This window comes from Chenopodium album, chromosome 22 (assembly GCF_948465745.1).
Source record: "Chenopodium album chromosome 22, dcCheAlbu1.1, whole genome shotgun sequence".
Taxonomy (NCBI): domain Eukaryota; kingdom Viridiplantae; phylum Streptophyta; class Magnoliopsida; order Caryophyllales; family Amaranthaceae; genus Chenopodium; species Chenopodium album.
Genome location: NC_137855.1, coordinates 16,680,571 through 16,699,491, shown reverse-complemented (window position 1 = coordinate 16,699,491; position 18,921 = coordinate 16,680,571). Strand labels below are relative to the sequence as shown.

The 18,921-nt window shown below is 33.1% G+C and overlaps 1 protein-coding gene across 1 annotated transcript; it reads right to left on the bottom strand.

Annotated features, from left to right (window-relative positions):
• Nucleotides 1–5,889: 5,889 nt before the first annotated feature.
• On the bottom strand, nt 5,890–18,329 carry LOC145604792 (vacuolar protein sorting-associated protein 32 homolog 2-like). Its single transcript, XM_081660746.1, has 7 exons — nt 17,973–18,329; nt 13,935–14,034; nt 12,624–12,709; nt 12,279–12,370; nt 11,262–11,376; nt 10,965–11,160; nt 5,890–6,203 (listed from the first exon to the last, which is right to left on the bottom strand). The coding sequence occupies exons 1-6, from the start codon at nt 18,045–18,047 to the stop codon at nt 10,969–10,971; spliced, it is 660 nt and encodes a 219-aa protein (XP_081516872.1). The 5' UTR covers nt 18,048–18,329; the 3' UTR covers nt 5,890–6,203; nt 10,965–10,968.
• Nucleotides 18,330–18,921: the final 592 nt, after the last annotated feature.

Here is an 18,921-nt window from a genome sequence, read left to right as displayed (position 1 = left end):
TTTGATAGTTTTCGACTCAATTCGCAATCTAGGCTGACCTCGACTTGTTGATTCGAATCACTAACTCTAATTACATACAACTAAGTGTTGGGTTTGAAACTTGTTATCTAAAAGGAAATTAAATGATGCCCTCTAGCTACCTTAAAAGAGGTACATATACGGTACGAAGTTGTTATGTATCTTACACGATGGAGGTTTAATTTGTTGAGGCATGGTAAGGTAACGGAGTAGTGGCATCATTATACATTCATTTTGTAATATCTACTTTGTAACTTTGAGGTGTGACGAATTTCTCTTATCTTCCCCCTAAAGCAACCCCCCTTCTTTACTTCATATACATTTAAATCATCAAAATATTACAGAGTATATGAATTATAGTTTTTTAGTGTTTTTTATGTGTGGTCGTGGCCGGCCACACCGTATGCAAAGAGTTACTTATTCAGAGTAAATTATTTAGGGGTTATTCAGTCGGTCAAAGGTTATTACTTATTCTACGGTTACTCAGTAGGTTAAGGGTTACTTATTTTGAGGTTACTTATTAGTCGGTTAGCACGTTTTCTATGTGAGAGTAACTTTTGACCAATCGAACAAGCTCTAAATAACCCCTGATCGAAAGAGTAGCCCCATAAATAACTCCTAGATAAGTAAATCCGGCCACACGGTGTGAGTGTGTGACCAGTCACATATTTGCATTGTGATAGTATTCAGTTATTACTACAGTATGATTTTTTATAGGTGACGTCTTAAATGATTAATAGTTACTCTAATCCGTAGCATTTAATAAATAGAAACCTATCATTCAGCTGCCCATAAAAAGTAAAAGTAAATTCCGTATTGTTCCTGAAATTAACAGTCTGCTCAGGTTGTTCCAATAGTCATGATTGAAGTTCAAATATTCCATTGTAAACAGATCTATAATAATGGGAAGCAATTATCTTGTTGGAATTGTTTTTACATACAAATCGAAGATAAATTTATGTTTGGAATGTTACACTTATCTGACATTATTAATCATGCATGTCCAAATAATTGACACTATCCCAACTTATAAACAATTTAGCAATAATGTTATTGTCTATCTTAATTAACCTAACTCATTGGATACAAATTGAAAATTTATGAGTAATTTGGGAATTGGAGTGTGTTATACATAAGAACTCTAAACTTTACTAGTCTTTGATTTTGTACATATTTAAATAAAGAGATCAAAACTTCTGTAACACTAATTTCATTATTATATATGTATCCAAATCATGTTATTGATTTGTAGTGTTGGGCCAAATTTTATATAAGAACAAGAACAAGAGATATATTTCTGCTAGCTAGTGCTAACAATTTTTATTGGTTTGTATGAATCTCCATTTGGAAATAGTAACGCGCTAGAAAAACAAGTAATTCAGATGAGGATTTTATTAAACTAAACCATGCAACTGATTGTACCATACACATGGTGAAATGGATAAGAAATAATTATGATTGCATTATATACAAATTATAAATGAAAGTAAATACTTGCAAAAAAACTGTTAATGTTAAACAAAAGTCACGCTATTAAATAATATATGCGAATACTTGTTTAATTATATACTAACATCATTTACATAAGTTTTTTTTTTATTACTCCAATCCATATATATATATATATATATATATATATATATATATATATATATATATATATATATATATATATATATATATATATATATATATATATATATATATATATATTTTGGTGCAATACTCCAATCCATATATGAAAGTACTATTTATCATATTTTTCTATTAAAATGACGTATTAATTGAACGATATCATATCTATGATTTCTAAAGATGTAGATCGGATTAGTAATTTCTAACAAAACAGTAGTTGTCTACTTGTCTAGTGGACCACTTTAATTTTGAACCAAAAAATAAAATTTGTAAAGCATGCAAAAATGCTCTTCTATAAGCACACCCAATTTTTTTTTGGATTTTGAGGTAAATATTTGGGACGAAACAAACGTAATCTAATTCCTAGGATACATACATACATTATCATTAAACCTTAAATCAAGAGAATATCTTTAGCTCAATTAAAACTTAATGTGTATTATATTCAAAATAAATAAATTAATGTGTATATAATATATAGAACATCTTAATTAATTAAAAAAAAAAAAGTTTGTAGAAAATAAAATAAATTAGATATGCATACATAAAGTTGATGAGAATCTGTAAAAGGATCTAAATATGATTTGGGTGTGATGATCTTTTGTGGGATCCAAGGCCAATATGTATGTTGCTTTCTTTGCTTTATTTTCTTTACGATGCACCTAATCATCGGCATGCATACTATAGAGAGAAAGTTAGTGTTGCTATTGCTATGACTCAGTCAAAATATATGAAAAATCCATTCTAATTTATTTGCAACATTTAACATATAAATGGATATTATTATAAATTATTTGCAATAAATATTTTCTTTTCTTTTTTACTTTTTATTTTATTTCTTTTTATTCTCGTGATATTACATGTAACTTTACCCTCTCTAATTACCCGTATAAATAAATTTACCTACATGTAGTTGATGAATGTGACATCGTTGCAAATAAATTGAAACAGAGGTACTATGGTATAATTATTTTTCTTGATTTATTTATTTATTATTTGTTAGGAAATATTTTGAGAATGATGGAAATTTTATTTTACTTTAAATTTTTGCAATGATCGATGGGTCATTGTCTAAAAGAGTAAAAAAGCATGAGAATGGAGTGATACTTTTAACACATGATATGATATGATCTGAGTTAGAGTAGTACAACTGAGAGCACTCACTTGGATAAAAATTATCATATGATCATCGATCTGATCTCTTTAAAAGGAAGTTTATTTGCTTAACGTCTTACTATAAATGACCACTGTCATTACATGCACGCTTTTGCTACCCTTCTTACTTCTATAATATTCTTCATAATTTAGTTGGCTTATTCCCTCCGATTTGCTAAGTATAAAGACTAGAATAGACCCGGTCTACAATAACTTATTATAGACCCAACCTTCTACTATACCATACGAATGTGATTATATCATAATGCACGCTTTTGCTACCCTTCTTACTTCTATAATATTCTTCATAATTTAGTTGGCTTATTCCCTCCGATTTACTAAGTTCTCTCTATTTAATTTTGGTAAGTCGATTCATGTAATTAGTTTCAGGAGAGAGATAAAATGTAACAATAATAACCGTGGACCAGTGTTCCCAAATAAATAGGTCAAGTTTAAGTAGGAAGAACTTTATGAAACACTCGATCTCGATGATCTAAACAAATGTAGAAAAAACTCAATGGAATGAAGGTGATATTTTATCATCGTACTTAAATCTTGAAACTAAATTAACATTGGATTAGTACATGAAATATTTCTAGTTGATATTTTATCTAGTTGTAGCTTAGGTGATGAAATATTTCATGTTCTTTTATACAAGTACGAGTAGTATGTTATCTTGGCCTCTTGAGTGCAGTGCGTTTCGACTATCATTTTAATTGCATTTCAAAATTTCAATGCTACCTCCATTGTTACATTAAATTAAACTACCAACATTGTTACATTGCTAATATTGTAAAAATAAAGTTTTTCAATCTCTTCTTAAATTGTTTTTCTCAATTGTTTGAGGGTGTTATTTATTAGAAGAAAAATTTTAATCAAAAAAGTATTTTCAAAACCTAATAATTGATTAATTAATTACAAAACAGTTTTTTTTTTTTTTTTTTTTTTTTTTTTTTTTTTTTTTTTTTTTTTTTTTTTTTTTTTGAAACATACATGCATTACATATGTGTATAATTATGTGCATCCAATATATAAACCCCATAGCGTCTTGGCCCTCCTAAACAATGCGAGAAGGACAGAATAAGAAGGGAATTGGAATATTAGGAAAACTCCTAAACAATGCTTTAAAAATAAACCAATGAAATAACTTATAATCATAATTCTGCCACTTGATCGAACCAATGCCCATGCATGGGGATTACTCCATATTGACCAAGAGAACTAAAGATTATATTTGGAGATTGAACGTACAAATATGAAGAATTGTAGCATATATTAGCTTTAAACAACCTCTATTGAGATAAAATAGACAATGAAGATTCATTAAGAAGCATAAAATATGTTCTTTTTATTCAGAGGTGGGGCTATAAATGCTAACATTGACAATAGTTCGGTGCAATTTGTGAAATAAGGACATATATCATTGTTTTGAAGATTTAGGGCCTGTTCTCATTGACTGAACTGAACTGAACTGAACTCAGCTGAACTGAACTGAACTGAACTGAAATGAATATTTTATAAGAGAAGGAAATTAGGAGCTGAACTGAACTCAGCTGAACTGAACTCAGCTGAACTGAACTGAACTGAACTGAACTGAATTTCAACGTAAGAGAACCGGCCCTTACGGGCATATGAATTTTATTAGAAATACACTATACTAAATTAGCAATTATATGATAAAATCGAATATTAAATCATTGATAAATAATTTTTCTTGAAAAAAAACATTATATAACAATATTAAGTTTTTAGACCTATTTACTGAAATGCCTCGTACTATTTTCCACCCTGCATATGCTTAGAGCGAGCCACCATTATATATTTATTTTATTTTCCATCGATTTATCAAATTAAAGTCCATGTGGTCTATTTGATTAATTTAATCATTAGCAATGTAGCATAATAAAACAAATATTGTTGGATGTTGGTATATGAATGAAACAAATTGAAGAGCCTACATAAAAGGGAATGAATTTAGGGCATGACAAACGCAAAAACCCTAGCATTCCACCATCTTGAAAATCGAGGTCAGCATAATTAATTGACTTTGTATGTGTTGGCTATGTCAGCCAAAATAATCTATAGAAATTGGATGACATTTGCTAACATCAACATGATGTCATAGTCATTTATAATTGTTTTAGTTCGATTGTCATATATTAATTTGATTGTTTGATAACCATCATGCTATAGAGAAGATGATAAATCCATGAATGAATAATAACTTAATCGACAAGTGCAAATTGGCAATATAGTTGAATTATTGTTGTGATTAAGAAATGGTATAAGATATTTTACCTTAATTTGTTTCTTCCTTATTCCTTCTAAATTAATCCAGGTTCATTTGGCATTGCTGTGGTTTTTATTATTTCAGTTAATTTGTTCATTAATCCATATATATATATATATATAAATAATAAAAAAAAAAAAAAAAACTTGTTCATTTACCTATGCTACCATTTCCTTACATTGCCAAAATAATGTGTTATACATACAATCCCATCTACTAGGAATGTCTTAGCTTCTAATGTATTGTTAGCAAAGCATTTATTTACAGTGACTTCCTAATTGTGGATGCCAACTATCGTAGTTGGTTCAAGTCTAGAATCAGTATTCAAATCCTATTAAATCATTGTTCTTTGGTGCTCACTACACTAAAATGTCAGGTATCCTAATTGAGTAAACACAGCTGGGAAATATTAAAGTATGACTGGTAGGTTTCGAAATTGGTGGTTGCACAGAGCAAGACATTGTGGCTCATTGGTTGTGCAGGCAAAAGAGGTCGCTGGACATGGCAGGGGAAATCGAAGGTGATATGAAATCCCTATTAGTTGGGAATTGTTGTCGGATAATCATTTAGAATATAATGAGCAAACTACGCTAAAGTTGAGATTATTAATGTCAATTCTACTTAACATACTATCAACGTTAATTTCAGATTAAAACAGTACTCTGAATCCAGAATAACAGAATATGGCCTGTTAGGTCCACAAAAGTCACTCTATTTCTTCAAGTAATGGTATATTGGTATGAGCAGAGAAGCAGCAAGATATTAAAAGAGTTGTAAATGCTCGGCAAGAGTCTGAAGACTTGTGTTATCCATTTTACATCTGTGGAGTGTTGCTTAGTTAGAGTCTTACAGAATGACAGTCAGAAATTACAACGTAAGAAAATCTGAAATTTACATTGAGAATAGGGTACAATCAAGATGACGTTTTCCCAAGAGGAAACACGGTCTATTAACATCACGCAACCTATACAGCACAATAAATTACCAAAAGATCAAAGATTGGGTAATATGTGCCTGCAAAGTTGCCACACACAGCAATAATAAGCTTATTATACAGCTACATCGACGTTAAGACCACCACCTCCTGCCTTCTCGCGCTGACAATCTGCATTTAAATCATTAGGTCAATATTGGCTTCAACTTGAGCAAAGATATTGTAAACTTAAGTAGCAACAAATAAACCTGTGTTTCAAGCAGGGGGGGGGGGGGGGGGGGGGGGGTGGGGGGTGGGGAGGGGTGCTTTTACAAGATGATATTCAAGAACAGGTGGAACACACTATAATTCAGGGACAATTCTGACGAAGACCAAGAACAGTGTTATCAGAATTGATGCAATGCCACTATACAGCTCTAATTCAGGGACAATTCCAGAATTAATGTTCACATAGTAGTAGTACTAGACAACTCATACAAGTGATACAACAATAGACCCACATGATATTATAGAAAAATAACTCTATTCCCATCTCTTGACTTGAATTAGTTTTACCTTTTTGTGATTGTCCTAAAGGAATAATTCTTCTTCACCATCAATGAAGAAAGAACAAGGCAAACTATCTAGGCAAGCAAGAGGACATTACTAGGCCTATAATTTATGCAGGAGAAGCAGCTGATTCAGAGGGTTAGTGGGATTGTATTTTACTGTTAAATCCAAAAACCAAGGTAAGCAATATAAAAGGGGTGGCTCAATTTGCAAATTTTTCTAGTAACCTGAATAATGCATGAAACGAAAACCTAATCAGCAACTCTTCTCTTCATAGGTTAAAAAAAATTCACCAGAAGGAACCTTCACAGCTGCATCTGCTCACTAATAAAAAATTGAAAGATTATATTGGCAACATGCATGTGATTGATTTAACATCCTCTGGCATCTACACTATCCTCCTCCTTCCACTATCCACCAGCCACTCACGACAAACTACTCCATAAGTTGGGATCAACACATAAACATTGATCTCTGGTAATGATTTGCAACCTTGACATTTTCCAAAATCTCTCACTAAACTCAACAAACACTTTGATAAATGTAATTCCTCTCCAACAACATAGCTCTCTCCTCAACTTCATAAAAATCAGCAAAGCTCATTGATAACAGACCATACATCCACTTGCCTTGAGGTAATTAGCAAAGTTATCTTCATCCTTGAGGAAAAATTAATCAAAAAATATAAAGATTTTATGCTAATGAAATGCAATCTCCAACTTGTTTATTTTGAGCAAAATTTTTAATGATGCTAATTTTCTGATCTCACAATAACTTTCAGAGCTAAACCTTTCTGAAATTTTCTATACTTCATTAGTTTGTTAAGGTAACAGTAATAATTCTGTTGCTGTTGTCAAAAAAAAAAAAAAAAAAAAAGATTCTGTTGCTGCAGATTTGAACTTTAAATTAAACACTTACAAGCATTTTAGTCAAGTAAAGTCCCTGGCAACGCACCATTTGACAAGAGTACAATTTGTTACTATGGTAATTGAACGAAACCACTCTCAATCAAGACCTATCTTTCCATCTCTAAGCCTTTGCTTTACTGACACTTTGTGGGGTGGTGTTTATGAGTTGGAAGGTTATGCATCGAGGTGAGCTTTCATTATCACGATGGACATACAAAAAGGAGCTTAGTTTTAAAAAGCGCACCTACAAGGCACAGTGAGGGTCGAGAGTTGGCGCCTTAGCTCTTTGAGGCTCAAAGACCTACAAAAGGCACACGCCTTTGCACTTTTTTCTAGGCTTGCGCCTTATTTTGCACTTTATGTTTTAAAGCATCAATAGCTATTGTGTAAGTTTATTTTTTCTAAAGCATACCATGAGACTTTGTTATGGGCAGGTTTTCTACAATTCTAGTGGAGAGAGAAATCCCATATCCTATAATTCGATTTGAAGAGCCCTTATTATTGATCACATGGCCCTTCCACTTTTTCTCATAATTTCAAGTTTACACTTATTTAATTTCAACCCTATTATTTCTTTTCTATACGCATAAAGTGCGCCTCACCTACAAAAGGCGAGCGCCTTCGCCTTGAGCCTAGGCTCCATGGACTTTTTGCGCCTTGGTGTGCCTTGCGCCCTTTAAAAGTAAGAAAAGGAGAGAAATTCAAAGGTGAGCCTTTTGTAGTTTAAGGCATGAAGCTCAAGCCAATTGGGCATTTTGGTTTGGAAGAAAATAATTGTCTCATACCGTTCTATACCCCCAAGGCTTCGGCTACCCCATAATTATAAAACTCGATTGGCATAATCTCCTTCTACGTATCCTTTGGTAATTAGCCAAGAATTCCGAGATAATTAAAGAAACAGCAATGGTGTCCACTTGTGGGGTGTTGATAGGAGGTGGACGAGTGGGGGTCCTAAGGTTGGAGGAAGAGGTATTTCTTGGTTGGTTCCTTCTAGACATGATTAAGCAATTTAAATTTCAGCAAACTGCCATACAAACACCACAAAGATTACGTAATCACAACCCAAGCATGAATAACAACAATCTAAGTCCACTACTCAGCACAACCACAACAACCACCAAGTTCACAATTCCATCCTAAAATATCCTCTCACATACCGCATTTTTACTCCCAAAAAGAGTAGTTAGCAACAATTTCCGTCAATCTACTTCAGCAATTCATCAATTACAAATGCATTTCAAAAACCTCATTTGTCTACAAACCCTTATTTCAAAATTGAATTAAGGGTTTCTTTGAAGATTGATTTTCAAGCAAATTGGGTTTAGTATGAGTAACAAGCAAGCATCAAGGAAGCTAGGAAAGTTCACTTGTGGATAAACCAACCACCCACAGTATAATTTTTCCTGCTCTCTCAACCTTTACTACTAATTTCGTAGATGCCTCTTGCTAAATTGTTAACGAAGAAGTTGATTAGTTGTTGAATTAATGTTGACATTGATGATGTTGTGGACCTTGTGATTGTAAAATAAAATTGTGAATTTTGATAGGTCGTTGTAAAAATGAGTTGAATTTGTGACTTTTGATAGGGTATAGTTGTGAAAATGTAATGTTCATATGTCAGATAAAAACCCAACAAAATTAGTAATACCGCCACTTAAAGCAAATCACACTCATTATCACCGCTAATCCAGATACTATGTCATCTTTCTCTTAGAGGTGGGAGCCTTCAAATCCTTGCCCTTGGTTAATCAATATATCAATATATATTATTAAAACTCATGGCAAGACATGTTGTTTTGCCATGTGTCATCAAATTTGCCATTTGACATATGACGTGTCGCAAAATCATACCATACCATTAGGGATTGAAAAACTCCATGCATTAATTTCCATGTATTAATGTTTGGTTTAATTAATAACTTCTTCATATGCATAACAATGTTCCTTGGAATGTAACTCTTAAATAATTACATAATAATAAAGTTTGTAAGAAAATAAACATTACTCCATTTTTTTTTTGTGCATTAATTCATAATATTGTAATTACAGAGTAAAAGATTTTTGTGCATTATGGAGTAGTATATTTTAATGCAAAAAATTATTCTTATTGTCAAACCAATTCATACAAACAACAAAATACTTAAGCTATCATCTTAAAAAATAAAATAGAATAATAAAAATAAAAAATAAACCACCACTTAAGCTCTCAGTGACAAACAAGCCAAAATATATGTAGTTCGATTAAAGTAATGAATTTATAATGACCCGGGGCATCGCCCGGGCCCATAACTAGTTGGTTATTATTTGGGTGGTTCTGATTTCAGGTTTTAGGCATGGATTGTGTCTTTATTCAGTCAAAAGCTCACTTACCCACACTGATTAAAGGACAGTGAAGATGTAATCAGATTTGTAATGGAAAAGAAAGAGTAATAATCAATTACTAATTCTTCTATGATCCAAAACCTTGAACGAAATAAGAGTATAGTTGCATAAAGTTGAAAGTGCACCAGCCAAACACACGTGATTAATTATTTTGAGCCTTGTTCTACCCTAGAGACTGTTCTCCAAGGACTTTTAGTATTATAATCCAGTACCAATAATGTCAAAGCTCTCTGCAGATGAGCTTCAACTTTTTATATACTAGCTGAAGTAACAGAAGCTATTAAGAATAATGACAGTAAAAAAAGGAGTTTATAATACAACGTTTAGGTTCACAACAAAAATAACAAAATAGCGGCGAGGTGAGATAATGCATGAGCCCAAATTAATTGAGTTCCACCATTAAAAATAATCCTAGTTCAAATTATATGGTCCAATCTGAAGCCATCAGGGAATAGATGAGGATTGATAATTTCAAAATATATTTTAGCTACTCATCTTCTTTTTCCAGCTTGAGTGGCACAAACGTCCACAAATATTTTAGAAGGACCCTTTTTTTAAAAAGTACCACTATACCATCTGTACAAACTACCTCTTGCACTACCAAATCATATTGCACTACCATAGGGATAAAGACTCATAGTAATAAATAATAACTGAAACTATATAGCACATAAAGATTAAAAACAAAGACACTGGATAGGTGAACAAAAAATGGCAATAACTTACAATTTAAAAATGAAAACTCAACAATACCAAGTTAACAGCTGAAAGATAATTTGTAGAAATAAGTGGTCTTAAACCAAGATACAAACCAGGGACCTTAGCCTCAGAGTTCGTCACTTCTTTGATGGTTAATTTGTTTATACTTCAATCTTAGTACTTCATAATCAAACATGTACTTCTAGTTGGTGAGTATGTTCAGAATTTTTCCCGATCGATTTGGATAAAATATGCAGCTCATAGAAAAAGGGACTAGGAGCTTAAGGATTTACAACATAGTTTTGCACATAGTCTTGCACAAGGTAAGAATAATATAAATTCACACCCTCACATCCACCCAGCAAATCTATTGATACAAGGGAGGGACGCTAACCTGTTTAAAGTGCCATCTCTGCTTGCAATGCCTCAAGCTCTTCCTCTTCAGCAGTTTTCTTCTGAGGTGTAGGGCGTACAGGTTGTTTTCCATCTGAAACATACACCGGTGCAGCAGGAGCAGTTGTAGCTGGCTGTAGAAGTTGCTCCTCCAATTCAGCACCTTCTAGCTCTTCAAGCTCGGCTTCTAATTCATCCTTCAATAATGGGGGATGGGGTAAAGAGAGACCAATTTGATGTCAAGACAATGCCATAAAAATTCTCAAAAAAAAAAGATAGGATAAAATAAAGATTGTACCTCATCAAAATCAGCTGCAGCACCAATTGGAGCAGAGAGAGCTTCCTGTATTTGTTTTAAGTTCTCTGTCTGCTCATTAATCTCATCCATAGTTTGATCCACATTATCAATGTTTCTGGGAAAAAAATTTCGGAAATATTAGGGCAGAATTCCTTTAATCACCTAAGTTCAAACACATATCATGCTCTCTCCTTTCAATTATTCACAAACTTTCACACCTTATTAAAATGTGTGTACATTGTAAAATTAGTTAAAAGTATACTACTCTCTATAACAATAAATTTTTCCAAGCCACAGACATTATCAAATATTATTTTATAAGGAATTTTACTCATTTTAAGTATGCCCCTTATTACTTGTAAAAGAACGCCAAATCCTGAAACAAGTTCTCAAAAGAGCAAAGAGTAATACTTCCATCATTTTTTTTAATTGCAACGCTTGAAATTTAACACTATTCAGTATTCACACACATTCCCTTGATCGTGTTTTGTGATTAAAGCCATGGAAAAACTATAGTCATGTGGGATCTTGTTAGAATCATCCCGAAATGAACTTCTATGTTATCAGCTATTTATAGTTTTTACTACAACACAACCTAAGATATTTAAGTTATAAAATGTGCATTGGCAAGCGTGTTCCAAACTTTGCGAATAAAAAACGGAGGAAGTACATAATAGTAATAATAAAAGAACTAAGATGGGCAAAAAAAAATTGGTTCAATAGAGTGGGTATGTTAACTGTGCATTTATATGACAATTTATATTTTCAAATTACGATAACACTATCAAATTTTACTAGTCTAGATAAGCTGGTATCAAATACTTGAATGAACAATCTACAACATACTTTACCTAGTGCTAATAATTTGTAATAAATCTTCTTGGGGTCAAAAATATAAATGGCTAGACCATAATATCATGGGTAATAAACCAGGGTTTTAGCACTTAGAAACTCATCCACTCCACATTTAAAAGTAGACCCACGTTAACTCGACAGCAAATTTAAGGGAATACTTACGTTGCCTTTTGCATGGCCTTCATAGCTGAGGCACCAGACCTTAATGCATCAACAGTCTCTGTTGTTGCTTTTGCCCCTTCAAGCAATATCATCTGCAAGCCAACAGAAGCGACAAGAAGAAAACAAAGAAGTAATAAATATATCTTTCCCATTAAAATAATATATAAACCAGACGCACCCAAAAAAGGAAAGAAAGGGAAGTAATAAACCCAGGACACCTCAACGCAATGCACAAATAAAAGTACACTACTGTTAAACAGCCACATTAAATAAATAAATAAAAAAAAAAAAAAAGGCATAGACACTACTGAACTATGTCACATGCACTGAAGTCAATTGAGCAACCTGATCATGAATTCGTAGCTGCATATTTCCAAGCTGTTCTACTTGTTGTTCATATAGCCTCTTCCTCTTCAAACATGTTATAGCAGCTTCACATAAAAACAGTAACGGGATCAGCACATTGCATATTTCAAGGAAAACAATAACATAAGTTTTTTTTTAAAAAAAAGGATTGAAAGTTAATGAAAGGATATGTGCTAGAACTCCTAAATCACCTAGACATGGCAGACTAGCAGTATTACCTACCCCATTCTAAAAATACATGTATATAAAGACATTCTTAATGCAAGCTCAAACATTAGGATGTTGGAGGGAAACCCTGCCCAATTCCTGGATTTCAACAACACTACAAGCATCGCAGAACAGGCTAGTACATTGATACTACATAAATTAAAAATTATAATTAAAAAAAAATAGGGAAAAGAGCCAAGTCAACTAAGGGGGAATTTAAATTTTGAGTTCAGAAAAGGGAAAGGCAATCAATTACCCTACTTATGTTGTTTGTTCGTCCAATTTAACCATCTACCATACCAGAAACGAACCCCGAAACCATCCCACTGAAAATCCCACCAATGTAATCCATCCTATCCCACCCGAATTCACCACCCAACCACCCTAAAACCAAACTCCAACCACCTAAACCACATCACTACCACCAAAAAAATCCAACACCTTCAAACTCCATCTACATCCTCCCAAATACTACCAACCCTAAAATTAATTTTAAAAATAAAGAATAAAATTGGGAAAATTACCTTATTATATTATTAAATATGGTCTTGTATGGTGAAATTCGGCCATGAAAACTCCAGATCTGAAGTTTTCATGCTTGAATTTGAATTTAAATTTTTTTAAATTAGCCCTTAAATGAAATAATAAATAAGAGAGAGGAAGGTGGTAGCGATGACGTGGGGGCAGCGGCAAGAAGAGGTAGGTAGCGGCAGGATGAGGGTCATGGCAGTGGCTGCAGAAAGGGGGGTAACGTTGGCGATGGTAGGAAAGGATCAGCAATGCTTCATAAGTATGAGAGTAGTTGGTGGAGGACAGATGAGAAGAGGGAGGTTTGTAAGTAACTAAATATCACCCAAACAGCACATTAAGTCAAAGGGTATCACTTTCCTTTCACCCTCCATCCCTTTCTTGATTCCATTCCTTTTACCCTGTGCAAACCAAATGCCCCTTACATTTGACACAAATCTACATGAATAAATTATTTAAGTTGGAAGAGTATGGCAACAAATCATGGAAGTATAGCAAATGATCAAAGTAGATAATACAATGTCATGCAAGATAGCACCAAAATCTAAAAAATACCGCGTTTATTCTTTGCTCTAGTGAATTCCTTAGCCTTTTCTACCTCAGCAGCAGCCTTTTTCAAAAGCACCTGCTCCTTTTTCTCCAACATTTCAAGTGTCTGCACATCACACAAAATTGTATAAACCCTATAAGTACAATGAAACAAGAACATATTTTATTTAAGAATACCACTAATGTAGATATGTAGTAAATTACTCCTTGTAGAAAAATTTTAAATGACCAATAACATAAATTAATAACAATTGTCAGATAATAATGACATTCTCTTGTGCCAACATATCCTTAAAGTACATCTATTTTTCAGGGCAGACAATTTACAAGGATAAAGGCTAATAACGGGAAATAAAGTCATTTTAAAAATCGAGCACACAAACCGACCAAATATAGATAATATGTGCTGATTAAGGTGCACTAAAATCAGTTGTAATATTTAGTGGTGAAAGGATTTTGAATAGGTTCTTTTGCCTTTCTCTGTCATGAATTCGAGCACTCTCTCAAGCATGATTTAATACTAGCCAAAATTCATAACATTTTCCACATTAAGTGGAACACCAACTTTTTATTTTTGCACAGTTTGACCCTTGACAAATCCATTTGCGGGTCTTTCATACTATAAACCTATAATTACATTTGGTCACTTTTCCCTCAATAATTTACTTTATCCACAAATTCATTTCAAAACTTGTTGTAAGTTGATGTAGGTGACAGGCCCTTGTACATACTAGGCTAGCCGACTGCTGTATTTTTTTTTATTTTTTTTTCACGCGCTAATAATATTTACCAATTGTTGTGTCCAAATTAAAAGCAAAGTAAACTAAACAGATTATCCAATCACAAACAAAATAAATCGATCAACTAAATAAGCAGTTACAAGAATTTTGGGAACGAATTAGGGTAGGCAAAAGTGTGATCCAAATGTAATGATTACTCAGATGAATTCCTAATTGCTAAACCCTACCTCTCACAGTCATTTCGGGTTAGTAACACACTCTTCTCTCCTCTCTCTTCTCCTTCTCCTTCTCCTTCTCCTTCCCCTGCATGTATATAATATCTCTTTGTCTCTCATTTCAATTATTTCTTTCCTTAGCCTGAGCATCATCTTATTAAAATCTCTCTAACAACAGTTCATGTAACTGGAAGAGAAAATTTGGCAAAAATGAACTACCCAAAGGGAAACTCTGTTAAAGTAGCTTCAATAAGGTGCTGATTTGGTATAACTATACCTCTTTCCTTCCTCTAGATGTTTGTTGGGTAATGGGTACACAGACACCTAGTTTTGGCCTAACTCAACATTCATTATACTCCATCATTCATTAGAATCAAAGACCTCAATATTCTATACCTAATTTCAGAAGTATATATCGGAAACCATAGAGAAATGATTTTGGAATCAATTGTGTATAAAATTATATGGACTAACAAATTAAACCTTCCTACTCACATGATTATTAGGCATATTAGTAAACCCAAAATGGCAAGACAGTGATACATTAAGATGGCACTGAAGTGTTTCTGAAAAACCACACCTAGGTACTCAAAAGGTGTTTGGCCAAATGCTTTGAAGGAAACTAATGTTCATCTGCTGGGCATTAGAGCTCTAATTATACCATTGAGCATCACCAAGACAACAATTCAATGGGTGATGGCTGACAATTGAATCTTTTTTTGAAGTTCCAGATTTGTCTTACTAGAGCAGCTCATTAACTTCATCACTGCATGACTATCTTGAGAAAAAGCTATTTGCATAATTGTCAAGTTGTTTAGAATAATTTGTTAAATATAATTGTAAGTTATAGATGCATAGCAGGCCATGTCAGTATATTACTAAGACTTCAGTACAGGGTCAAGAAATTTTAGATTAGTAAAGGTGGATATACATCATTTAAATGTTTATATCTCTGGAGCATTTCAATATCCAAAATTAGCAACTTACGTGATGCAGTAACATCCATGGATCCCTTTAGTTCAATCTAGCATATGACCTGAATTCCAGATGGTGGCATTTAGCTCTAAAACAAGTATTTAAAAAGGCTAATATAAGCTAATGATGTAGCTTAGGTGCATTGAGAATAGTCATGGCCTAAGAGAATGCATTGGAGCTTTATGAGGTTACTTTGAAGGGAACAAGTAAATTGAAAGTAAGAATGACAGGGAATGCAAGTGCTTGGTTGCTACTCCCTCCGAATTTAAATAAGTGAAATGTTTCTCTTGTGCATGTATGCCAATGCAAAACTTTGACTAATAATATCTTTGTTTATCAATAAGTAAAAATTATAACTGAATAACAATAAACTATTCATTGAGACAATTCCAACAAGTACCCACAAGACTTTTTATTCTTATGTATAAATCACAAACAATAGTCAAAGTGAATTAGATGAATAGTGGAAAAAGTCTAAATGTTTTACTTATATAATTACAGAGGGAGTAGTTAATGAGTCAAATTTGGACAGCAATATCTTCTTCATTACAATCGTTTCACAGAGATTCCACTTGGAGATAAAAGAGTTTGTCAGAAGCTTATATCTGACTTCAAACAAACAAGATATGACAGTTTGAAATTGAGCTGCTGAGCACAAATGGCCAACCCTCAATACATTCGTCCTTCCCTTATTATTTACCTCTCCTGTTTCACCTCAACCATTCAAATCTAACTATTCCACCCTCCTCCTCTCATCTTATCGTCGACACTATTCATCAGCAAACAGCGGTGTCCAGAGATCTCTCCAGTCATGAAATTTACTCAGCCGGTTAAGCTGCTTGGACTTAAATTTCCCTTAGAGTATGCTTGGGAAAATTACTACTCAAATAGCAAGGAAGCAGAAGTTACGTCTAAGTAGCAATCTCTTAATAAAAAGGCTTTCTAGCTGTCTCTTTACTTTACAGTTCATTAAGCTAAAACCTATTACCTTGTGTAAAAAAAAAAAAACAAAAGAGGTTCCCTTCACACTTTAGTACACATCAAGCCCAATAAATAGCCTGCCGAGGCACAAGGGAAACATTGTTTGCTTCTGTAATATTCAGATTTAGATATCAATCAAATGTATAATCCCACACCAAAAAGTTTATTTTCGCTATCAACTCCTGACTAATCATTATCCATATTTCAGATTGAGGTGCAAAATCATCATTTGTAAACTTCTTCTTTCATTGTCGAACACCATTGCCACCAACTAATGCTTGTCTCTACATTTCCACCATTTGCGGCTTATGCCATAAAGATTCTCACCAAGACCTAAACCACCCCTCCACCCTCTTCTGATTTGCGGTTCATGAAATAACTGGTTCCTATAATACAAAGGGGTTGGGCATGGACTTGAAAAAGATGGAATTTTGTTTCATGATGACAACGATACATAACTATTTTCCATTTCCACACTTTCAAGTTAAAAACCTAATTATTTGACAGTTTGACACAGATAAGCAAATAATATCTATTATTCCTTTTTCCCTACGACATTGCAAAGCAAACAACTTATTAGGATTAGTTAATCTCTGTAATTAATTTGACTGGGTGTTGAAATTAAAGTGAGGATTAGTTACCTCATTCACAAAATAATTTACAAAAACTTGTAAATCAAATTGGTCTGTAAACTCATAATTGTTGCTCAACTTAAGTTGCCAAAAATTAAACCAAAACAGAAAATCCCATCGAAACAGTATACTCCTCAAACCGCCTCACGCCTAGTTAATCCAGAGAATGAATCAACTCCCAAAATACAACTCACAGAAGTACACTATCTCAGGACAACCAACTCAACGCATCAAATCAATACGAACACGACGAAATTGCAACAGACAATTTATTCTTACAGAAAACTGGTAAACTCATTCGCATCCTCAGAAAATTAACCAACAAAAAACAGCAATAAAATCTGAACACACTTGATATTAATCCAATAAAAAGTATCATATATTTCAGCGGTAAATTACCAAAATCAAACACCCATCTCATCAATCAATTCATCAATTGCAAGAGATCGAAAAAAAAATCTTAATTAATAAAACAAAAACTAAAAAATCATAAGAACAAACCTCACTCAATTTATCCAAAGTAGCAACAGCACTCGTTGTACCCTCCTTGGGTTTGCCGAAAATCCTCGTAAACATGATTAATTAATGGGGTTTGATCCCTAAAAATCAACAAAAACCCAGAAAAAGGAGGACAAGATTTAGAGCGGGAGGAAACCGCGTAAAATTGGGGAAATGGGGTTTGATTAAAAAAAATTGATTGATTTGATCAATTAAGCAAATTTCTCTGATAATATGAATCTTGAAATGGTAGTAATTGATATTTGAAGAGAAGGTTTGAGAGGAATTTCAATGGAGGAAAGTGGTATAATTTGGGGTATTGGTTGGCTAACCAAAGCTAAAAGCAAAGTATGAAGAGTATTTAAGAGAAGGGAGTTTTTTCTTTTTAATTATTCATTCATTGTCAATTTGACAATTTGTCATCGCTCGGCGTAAAATAACAAAACGAAGCCAATGAGAAATTTCTATAACTAGATTAGATATTTGTTAAACGAGTAACTAGAAATGGAGGAAAGCTATTTAAAAAAAAAGGGAAATTCTCTTTGATAGACTTGTGTTAATTTAAATTATCAGTGGTAAAATTAAAAAATCGTTAATATCCTTGGTAGATTATGTTTTAAAAAGTTAATTCAATGGTAATCTTAATTAATATAATTAGCATTTTAAGCTTAACTGTGGTTAACTAAGCATCTAATGACTAACTTAACCCTAATAACAGACCTGATTTCCTTCCAAATCGAATTCCCCCTTTTTTTATAAATGAAAATCTATTTCCCTGTTTTTGTAAGAACCCTAGAAATCGATTTCCCCAAATTCTCTCTAAGAGCCAATGAAGAACAGTCGTTCATCTTCTTCCTTGAAGCCAATCACCATGGACGATAGGATTGCTTGGATTAGGCATATGCGCTGCGACTGTTCTCCCCCTCAAGTGGCTGCTGTGAAGATTTCAGAA